Raw genomic sequence first — 10,371 nt, forward strand, 5'->3', positions numbered from 1 at the left:
ATTGCATACATAAATAATTATATTTATCAAATATACAAATAAATTGATGTATTTATTTATTTAAATATATATATAATTAAATCAAAACTAAAATTGTAAATATATATTTATACCATAATTGAAGTTTGATGTGTATAATTACATTAAATTAAAATTTATATATACAATTATACCCTAAATAAAAATTAATATATATAAAAGAATCCAAGAAAAAGGGATAAGTGACGTGTAGAAGAATCCAAGTGTCGTACGTGCAGGCTTTCTGGCTTAAGGCTTTAGGATAGAATCGTCATTGTAGAAGAAGACAAGGACAGCTGTCTGCACTTTGCTTTCCTTCTTCAATCACACCCTCTTCTCTTCTGTTTTTAATATAATTTTTTTTGTTAATTCTAAAAATTATAATCACGTTCGGCCGTGGATTTCTATGGTAGAAAAACAGTAAAGCTAAGAGAAAAAATAAAAGTTCTTAGTATCATCACCTCCGTCTCACTATCCCTTGTCTCCCTGGGTGCTGCCGTCAGCTTCTTTGGATAAAGAAAGAGGAGGAGAAGTGAAAGGGAGTTAGAGGGAGTGTGCCGGCGGCGCACGATGGTACTCGGTTCCCTTATTTCAGTGTCTGCCTCAGTTTCCACCAGTTATAAAATCTGAACTTAGCTTTTTCTTACTTCATTTCATGAGCTATGGTGGACCTAAAGAGAATCCTCTTGTTCTTTCGTTCTTCATTGTTCATTCTCTTAGCAGATTGGCTTGATTTTAAATCTAAAAAGAAGAAGAGGAGAGGGATTTGCAGTAGTAAAATACTTTGGATAAGGCGATTTTCGGGATTCTTTTTCGCAGCAATGTTGATGATTATTCTTTCCCCTTCACTCCACTCATTCCCTCCAGCTGAAGCCATTAAATCCTCTCACCTAGACAGCTACCTTCGATTACAATCGTATCAGGCGTCGCACTCCTCCAAGTATCGGTTTTCTTTTCGAAAGGCCTCTGGATTTCGTAATGCCGACGAATGTGGCTTCACCGACCGTAAAATCACCGGAGTCTGCGATCCTTCTTTAGTCCACGTGGCCATCACTCTCGATGTTGTCTACCTCCGTGGGTCAATGGCCGCCGTTCACTCCATTCTCCAGCATTCGTTGTGTCCGGAGAACATCTTTTTCCATTTCATCGTATCGGACGCCGATCTGGAAACTCTCGTTCGGTCCACGATCCCTCAGTTGAAGTTCAAGGTTTATTATTTCGATCCCGAGACTGTACGGAACCTGATATCGTCTTCTGTTAGGCAAGCGCTTGAGCAGCCGTTAAATTACGCTAGGAATTACTTAGCTGATCTGCTAGAACCGTGCGTACGGAGAGTGATCTATTTGGACTCTGATCTAGTCGTTGTTGACGACATCACTAAGCTTTGGATCACCAACCTGGGTTCACGGACAATCGGAGCACCCGAATATTGCCACGCCAACTTCACAAACTATTTCACCGGCGGTTTCTGGTCGGACCAGCGGTTTTCGAGGACATTCAAAGGGAGGAAGCCGTGCTATTTCAACACAGGGGTGATGGTGATAGACCTAGTTAAATGGAGACGGGTCGGGTACACAAAACGGATAGAAAGATGGATGCAGATCCAGAAACGTTACCGGATCTATGAGCTTGGTTCGTTACCGCCGTTCCTGTTGGTTTTCGCGGGACGTGTGGCGCCCATCGAGCATAGATGGAACCAGCACGGGTTGGGTGGGGACAATGTGAAGGGAAGTTGTCGAGAATTGCACCCTGGTCCCGTCAGCCTCTTGCATTGGTCTGGTAGCGGTAAGCCATGGCTAAGGCTGGACTCAAATCGGCCATGTCCACTGGACGCATTGTGGGCGCCTTACGACTTGTACGGACACCCACATTGAAATCACAGCAAGGATATATTGGCCGGTAAATTCCTACCACGACTATTCATTTTTGTCACTTACATATTTTAATTCTATCTTTTTTAGATTGCCCATTCCATTAGCTACTCAAAATTTTTACTTTTCACAGTTAAAAAAAGAGAATAGGGTTGTAGGTGTGGACTGTGGAGTGCAATGAGCAAAGACGTGGAATCCAATTAGCCGGTGAAAGGGGAGGATACGTTGGTGCCATTGGCAGCGGTGTTAATAACTTCAGCACAGTTATGAAGATAAGCACATATATTTGCCCTTCTGTAACTTTTTATTTATTTATTTTCATTGCCAAATAATGTGATACGTGCATACATATACAATGGTGGCATCAAGGGAATTCATTGTAGCGTATAGAAATGTTCAAAGTAGGAAATGGGACCGGATTCTTTTGTGCCCTGGCACCACACGTGGCCAGTTGTTTGAATTTTATTTTGTAAAAATAAAAGTTAGTCAGCACCATATGATTTGTTCCATTGTGGTTGGGTGGGTTCATTGTTAATGTTGTGACTAATTGGCTATGTGGCATCAATCTACATGCGACTGCTTTGCTAGTCTTTTCGTATCTATGAATAAATAGGGATATACTATACTCTATTTTTAACTAATTAATTGATTTAAACATGGTAACAGCTATTGGGGCCTACATAGTTTTTGGTGGTCTAAATCAGAAATGATGTTGACAGGTTTTCCAACTTAATTATTTTTAATTATGTCCTAATCATTTGGATGATTCTAGGAGGGGCGAGCATGGCATTGGTAGCCTTTTTGTTCCACAAGCCGACCCCTGCACATGTAACAAACCTTGGACATTTATTCTTTTTATTTTTTTAATCAACCCCCCTTTTTTTTACCTAATTCTAATCTAAAAATAATTTTTATTTTGGGTTTCCCCTCATTTTGTTTTCTAAATTCCCACATTTTTGAAGAAAGAAAACTTTTACTGCTTGAAGATTTTGCTTTCATAGCGGGTGTTGAGTTACTTACAAAACTGTCCCTTTTATGCCACCTGCACATTAGCACTCCTTATTGAATGCTGACAGTGATTTCCATAGCTGTCTGATAGTAGTATCTCTAAGCATTTGGGGTCATGCTTGTAGATAAAAAAAAATCTCGAGTGTTGCTACTCATACATACAAACAAACACAACATGTATTTCGGCTGTTGGAAACCTTCTGTTGTTTTCTCCCAACATGGAGAGATTTGAAAGCATGGGCATGTTTGGTTTTCTGGTTCTAAGACTAGCGCATGTCAGAAAAGTCCACAAAAGAAGAAAATGGTGGGCTTAAAAATGACTGTTGAAGGTCTTGACAACCCTCTTTTACAGCTAGAATCAGCTATTGAGGTTAATGTGTGGGGGTGAAGAAGGGACCATCAACAAAATTCTTTGGTCCCCCCCCCCCCAAACTTTTATGGTAAATAGTTTCCATTTCAAATGAATAATAAGTAACAAATGTCAAAACAAAATTACATTCAATGAGAACATATAGAGATACACAGAATGAAGTTGAGAAACTTCATGTCATTTGCACAATTGAGCTGCCCCTATTACAGAAAAACATCAAGGGAATTTGAACTTCATGTAATCCTTACTTCCAGATGGAGGATTGATGTATACCCAAAGCAATGAAACTATGATGGAGAGCAAGCCTGACCATACAAACACAATGGTTGGAACTTTTCCTCTTCTTCCCATCAATCCTTTTGCAAATGGATAGAGATGGCAAAGGACCCAAAAGCTAAAAAACACCCCTCCGAGAAGCTTGCTCCACTCTGGGAATGGGCTGTACATGGTTCTCGCAACGGCCACTGCGATCGCGATTGAGTTTACCATCATGATTGTGATTGGAGGTATCATTAGGAAGCTCCATTTTACGACATATAGCTCTGCAAACTCATCTTCTTCGTCATCGGGGGTGGCGGATTTGGAAGTTAAGGTGAATGAGATGTCGACTCCTGCTATGACTTTTAGAAGTCCTTGTAGCACAGCTGCAGGATGAGCACTGGTTCCACCAATCAACCAAAACTGTTCGTTTCGCCACCAATCGTGAAGTGTGATACCTGACCATTTGATTTCGAGTATGGCAAGTAGGCATAAGGTGATTGTGATGGCCAACAAGAATATCAAGAAGGTCACACTGAGAGCTTGCACTATGAACTTCCCTGAGAATAGAGAAACAGCTGGTAGAATGCAGTAGACTAGGAGAAACATAGAAGTGAAAGGGTACATTCCCACATTGAAATATGCTACTCTTTGCAAGAACTTCATTCGTCGAGTAGCAAACAGTGCATTGTTTCTCGAAAAGAATATCTCGACAGAACCGGTTGCCCAACGAAGTACTTGGTGCAGCCGATCTGTTAGATTGATAGGGGCAGTCCCACGGAACGCGTCCCTCTTGGTTACACAGTACACTGATCTCCATCCACGGTTGTGCATTCTATAACCGGTTACCACATCTTCTGTGACAGAGCCATATATCCATCCTACTCGTTTTCCCCACTCAGTTTTATCCTCATAGAAGCAAGATATAACACTAATGGCCTCTGCAACCGTTGCAGCATCCAATGGCTCACGCGGCACTGCAAGAGAACCTGCTGGCCTGCCTTGGTTTCGCATTCCTTGCATATCTTGGAGCAACCTTCCTTGGTATTCAGCGACCGGGATCGACGCTACCAGAGAAGTGGAGTTCCCAAATCTTTTAGGAAGAAGCAAAGACTCAATATCTGTATCATCATCATCATCATTGTGTTCCCCATTAATAGGCAATACTATCTCATCTTCTGCTTTCTTTGTCACCTTGGGTTTCCTCAAAAGTAACTTGATTTTCCTTCTACCAAACCATCCATGATGTTCGGTAGCTCTAGGAGGACTAAACCCATAGAGTGCAGTTCTCCTGAAAATGCAACCTGTACCTACATACATTGGACCCTGTAAACCATCAAGAGCCCTCATGCTCACATCAAAGAACACGGTATTATGATTCGCATATCGGTCATTGGGATCGATCCCTTCAAACCTTTGTGGGAATTGAACATAACAAATCCTATCACCACCTCTGTCAAGCATGAAACACATTCCTTCCCTAAGAGCCAATGAATTGTAAATGTAATGATCACAGTCAAGATTGAGGATGAATGGCCCATTTGACATGATAGCACTGGTTCGAACCAAAGCATTCATCGCTCCAGCCTTCTTGTTGTGATCATAACCTGGACGTTTCTCACGAGACACATAAACCAACAATGGCAACCTGGTATCTACTTCTCTTGTGTCAATCAAGTTCTCCCCATCTGCTTCTGCGCCATAAACTGGCTCTGCATTCGGCGGAGCAAGCATTGCCTGCAAAGTATAAGTAAAACTTAAGCATTTGGAAACAAACACAAAAGCAGTAGCTAATTTGAGTCTGAAATATATACCTGAATGATCCCAGCATGGTCTCCTTTTGAATGGTCAGGCTCTGCAGAAGCCCAAGTGCCAGGCCAGTGAGAACCATCAGACATCCAAGTAGCCTTAGGGACTTTAATAGGGTCTGAAAGATTGCCTCCCATTTTCATTTGTGTCTTTTTTGCTCGAAGCTCTTCATGGGCATTGTAAGCATCTGATCTCCTCCTAATGGACTCAGGCAATGAGTTAATCCTCACCTTAAATTCATCATACTCTCTTTTCACCCTTCTCCTCTCCCTAACAAAATCAAGCCTCACTTTGTTCTTAAGAAAATCACGCTTCTGCCCAAAATACGCATCGGGATTTCGGGGTTCGATGTTATGTTTACGGCAAAATGGAACCCAAACTCTAGCAAAGCTGGCTGTCTCGGCTAAAGCTTCAAATGTTAGAAGAGCTCCACCATCATCTGAAAGATAACAAGCAACTTTTTCTACTGGATAGTCAACAGCTAGGATTGAAAGGATGGTGTTTGCAGTCACAAGAGGAGGTTCTTTTTCAGGGTCTGCCGTGGAAACGAAGACATCAATCCCTGGAAGGTCGGATCGTCCTTTCGGGTTTCGAAGGTTCGGAGACTCGAAACGCTCTTTAAGAACAGAGAGGTCGGTTATTCTGTTTACAGGGCAGAGCTTAGGGAGCTGATCTAGGAGCCACGAAAAGGCAAACCAGAGCTCACACGTTATGGACATTCCCCATAGCCACATTGCATCACGGTTGGGGTGCCTAATCCTCCATGTGAGAAAGAAACCCAGGGCAACAAGACGTAGTATAATAAGCAGCCTGCATATATAATAAACATATAAACATATTCATGGTTAAGCACAAAACCACAAACAACAGATTCAAGTCTAATTTTCAATGTAAAATCACAAAGCGACAAACAACATAACTTGAATTCAAATCACAAAGCCACATAACTTAAATTCAAGGCTAAGCACAAAGCCACACAAAAAACAGATTCAAGGCTAATTTTCAATGTAAAATCACACAACTTGACCATAGTATAGATTACTGCAACTGCAACATAAATTCAGATCACTATACTTGAAATCACATTGCAATTAACCAGCTTGTTGGTATTTTAATATCGGTTTCGTCTTTCATGTTCCAATAATAAAGCTGGAGAACTCTAAAAAGAATTAGAAGGTAAATTAGAAATTACCTGTATGGACTGAGAATTGCAGTGGAAACTACAACTTTCCTAGTCAAAGGCCTCTTACTTCTCTCTCCAAAATCTGGGGGGTTCTCAAAGCCATTAGCACCTGATCCATAACCATCTTTAGGCCATAAAGCATTCCCATACCCGTAAGTGCCTTTAGTCTCAAACAACCACCTGGTATGATCGAAATCCGGTGGATGATTCGGCCCTTTGAACGATTTCACAAGTGAAAGTCTTTTATCCAACTTGGACTCACGCATTGAAGGCAAAGGCAAAGCCTGATCATCCTCTTCAGAATCAGACCTAACCCCGTCATCTTCATCATCATCGCTAACATCCTTGTAAGGCTCTTTACATCCAGGACAATGACCCCCACCACTTGCCACGCAATCCAAGTAACAATCCCCACAAATCTTAAACCCACACTCACATTTGCCTTCAATTTCCTTCTCATCACACCCTTTCATCCCACAAACCAGGCCTGATTTCAACGTCTCGGGCCTTTCCAAGGAACCATCAATGACATGACCACGGGTAACGCAATTGTAACCCCCCGTGAAAATAGTGCCCGAAATGAAACTCCTCTCGGGTTTCAGCTTCAACCCATCTTTCCCTTCTTCGTTAAGGCTTGTTTGGGAGGTTGAGATGGATTGGTGATCGGGAGTTGGTGGGATATGCACCGTATACGTTACGAACTCTGAGTTTATCTCTTCTATTGGAATTGGATCGTCTTGCGACATGGAGCAATACCTTCCTCCACTTGAAGCCCTTCGATTCCCTCTGCTACCCAGCGGACTAGGTGAACTTGGGTTGTTTGATTTCGAAGCCCGTGGAACTGGACTCGTCAACCCCATGCTTCTACTCCCAGTCTCTTTGCCTCCCGATGACGAAACCGTTATCGTCACCGGAGAAGAAGACGGAGAAGAGGCCGTTTTCAGCACCATATTTACTATCAAATTTTGAAAGAAAAAGAAAAGAATATTACTAGAAAGAAAAGCAAAGAAATGAGGAGAAACTCACAAGAATCTGAAGAGAAATGAAGATGAAAGGAGTTAAATGCTGCATTTGAATTTTGAATTGAAATGAAAGGAATTTATTAATCTATTACTATATTATAAGGGCAGAAAGAAGAAGTTTCTATTAACGGTCGACTAATATGGACCGTAGATCTGATAGGATCTGAGGGATATTGGGTGAATTGAAACGGTCGATGTACGGGGGCCCAGGATGAAGATAAAAGTCAAAAAGTGGGGGGCTTTTCTTAACGTCCAACGGTCGACTTATCTATAAACGGTGCAAAATATTGGGTCCCCTCAACGTAAAATAGTGGGTCCATCCTTTCTATTTTTGCACTTACCTTTTTATTCATCACCACCACATTAATTTAAAAGGTTAATAATTAATTTTTTTCTTAACAATAATTCTAAAAAGTTTAAAGTATAAACTACACAGATAGTCACATCGGTTTTAACACGTTCCTATTTTGGTCACTGAATTGTTTTTTGGTTAATTTAGTCACCCCATTAGATGAATTGTCATTTTTTGTCACTCCACCATTAAAATGCATTGGTCACTAAACGAAATGTTGACGTGTCAATCTTTTGATTGGTATAACAAGAAATTTAGCCATTAACGCTTTACACATTCTGTCCATTTGTTCCTAATTCTAAAAAAATTCAATAAATTATTTAACCTCAATATTTTCACATTTTTTCAATTTAGTCCAAATTCAAAAAATTAAATTTTTTATAATTTTAAGAACTTGAAAATATATAAAATTTATTATAAAATGACAAAAATATAAATTATTAAAAGAATATATAAATTTACATTAAGGCTTAAATATGAATTAGGTTGAGGGATTCAAATCAATATTTCTTGAATTTTAACAAAATTTTCAACAAATTTTAACAAAATTTCTCTCGAATTTTTTGAATCAATATTTTTATTTTTCTTTAAACCCCAAACAAGTCCTATAAAATAATTTTTTGAATCAATCACTATCAAATCCAATCAGAACCATGATTAAATAGTTAGTTGAGGAGTTCAAATAAAAAAGCCTTTACTTATAGAAACATCTTTGGCTCCATTTCAGTGGCAAAGTGTAGGGCTTTGAGGGATTCAAATGCTTAAGACTAACAGGTGCTTCACCGACCGATTTTTCCTAATTAAAAAGAAAACACAAAACTAAGTTTGAGTATGTCTTTAAAAAAATCGACTTTGGGTGTGAGCTTAATGGTGAGTACTCAATGAGGATGTGATGATGTAGTTTGAGTCTGGTAAAGTTGGATATGAATTTGGTATGGTATTTGAGATTGTGAGGTGTGGCCGGGAGTACGAGAACAATGGGAAGCTTAAAGATGAACAGGAAATTAGATAAATGGATGAATATTGTTTTACAAAGTTTCTCTCTTTTGTTTGATTGACCAGAAAATCATGTAACAAGAAAGAAAAATTTGAACTTTTTTTCTTGTAATTAATCGCAATGTTGTGCAGTTGCATATATCAAAAGTAGGAGCATTTTGTGGGGTTTTCATGATTTTGAATTACAACTAAGAAAATTTTACTTACTTTGATTTTGGGTTTTGATCAATTATTTTTGAATGGTTTATTTATAAATTTTTAAAATTTGGACTAAATTGATAAAATGCACAAACATTAAGGGTTAAATTTATTAAATTTTAGAATTAGAACCAAATGACAATTAAGACTCGTAATTTATATATTTTTATGTCATTTTATAATAATTATATATATTTTTAAAGTTCTTAAAATTATTGAATTTTTGAATTTGGATTAAATTGACAAAATGTGCAAACATTGAGGGTTAAATTTATTGAAAATTTCTAGAATTAGAACCAACTTGACAGAATGTGTAAAGTATTAAGGGCTAAATTTGTTATTATACCTATCAAAAGACTACTGCATCAATATTCCATTCAGTGACTAAGGCATTTAACGGTGGAGTGATTAAAAATAAAAATTAATCTAAGAGAAGTAAGTAAATTAAGAAAAAAAATCGATAACCAAAATAGAAACGCATTAAAACTTGGGTGACTATCTGAGGAGTTTACCCTTTAAATTTTTTAGAATTATTATTAAGAAAGTATCAAATTGATATATTAGTTATAGTTTAGGGGCTAAATTGGCTATTAACCCTTTAAATTAACGTGCCACGTCAACCCTATTAAAGGAAGCTAACTAATGAGCGACAAAAATGTAATATTTCAATAACTTTAATGACAATTATATAACTTTCAAAAGTTATATGATTGAAATGTAATTTTAATCAAAGTTAGAGACAATTGATGTATTCTAAAGAAAAGACAACGATTGGCTAGGATATTATGTCCAATTTGCAAAGGTGAAGCTCATTGGGTCATAATGAAACTAAGGGTTAGTTTAGTAATGTTTTTAAAAAGTGCTTTTGAAAAGTGAGGTGGAGAAGTGCTTCTGAAAAGTTTAGTTTAAAATTTAAGTGTTTAGCATTACTGTCAAAAAGTGATTTTGAGAAATAAAATTTCTATTTTAGACATATTATTATTAAGTAACAAATATGCATTTAAATAATACTTATATTAGTTAATATTATTATATTTTAATAAGAATATTATAAAAAATTATTACAACTTGTTATTAATATTTTAATATATGAAATATAAATTTTAAATATTTTAAGCAATAAATATTAATTATTGATAAATTTTAATTAGAATATATAAACTATATTTTAAATATTTAAATATAACCATTAAATATTTATAATTAGTATTTTAAAAATATTTTTATTTTAATTAATGATTTTAACACATTTATAATTAAGCACCAAGAAAAAAGAAAATACTATA

At 37.5% G+C, this 10,371-nt stretch overlaps 2 protein-coding genes across 2 annotated transcripts; one reads left to right on the forward strand and one right to left on the reverse strand.

The window, feature by feature from the left end:
• The first annotated feature begins 383 nt into the window (after positions 1-383).
• On the forward strand, positions 384-2,398 carry LOC105764093 (probable galacturonosyltransferase-like 7). Its single transcript, XM_012582560.2, has 2 exons — positions 384-1,917; positions 2,023-2,398. The coding sequence occupies exon 1, from the start codon at positions 681-683 to the stop codon at positions 1,890-1,892; it is 1,212 nt and encodes a 403-aa protein (XP_012438014.1). The 5' UTR covers positions 384-680; the 3' UTR covers positions 1,893-1,917; positions 2,023-2,398.
• Positions 2,399-3,330: 932 nt separating this feature from the next.
• LOC105764094 (cellulose synthase-like protein D5) lies at positions 3,331-7,600 on the reverse strand. Its single transcript, XM_012582564.2, has 3 exons — positions 6,527-7,600; positions 5,340-6,144; positions 3,331-5,262 (listed from the first exon to the last, which is right to left on the reverse strand). Exons 1-3 carry the CDS (start codon positions 7,465-7,467, stop codon positions 3,484-3,486), a joined length of 3,525 nt encoding a protein of 1,174 aa, XP_012438018.1. The 5' UTR covers positions 7,468-7,600; the 3' UTR covers positions 3,331-3,483.
• Between the last annotated feature and the right edge of the window lie 2,771 nt (positions 7,601-10,371).

Source organism: Gossypium raimondii, chromosome 12 (assembly GCF_025698545.1).
Source record: "Gossypium raimondii isolate GPD5lz chromosome 12, ASM2569854v1, whole genome shotgun sequence".
Lineage (NCBI taxonomy): Eukaryota > Viridiplantae > Streptophyta > Magnoliopsida > Malvales > Malvaceae > Gossypium > Gossypium raimondii.

Coding starts and splice junctions, on each gene's coding strand:
- LOC105764093 (XM_012582560.2), top strand. CDS start 681: ATGGTGGACCTAAAGAGAATCCTCTTGTTCTTTCGTTCTTCATTGTTC.
- LOC105764094 (XM_012582564.2), bottom strand. CDS start 7,467: ATGGTGCTGAAAACGGCCTCTTCTCCGTCTTCTTCTCCGGTGACGATA. Junction 6,145..6,526: donor GCAATTCTCAGTCCATACAG/GTAATTTCTAAT, acceptor TTATATATGCAG/GCTGCTTATTATACTACGTC. Junction 5,263..5,339: donor ACCATGCTGGGATCATTCAG/GTATATATTTCA, acceptor TATACTTTGCAG/GCAATGCTTGCTCCGCCGAA.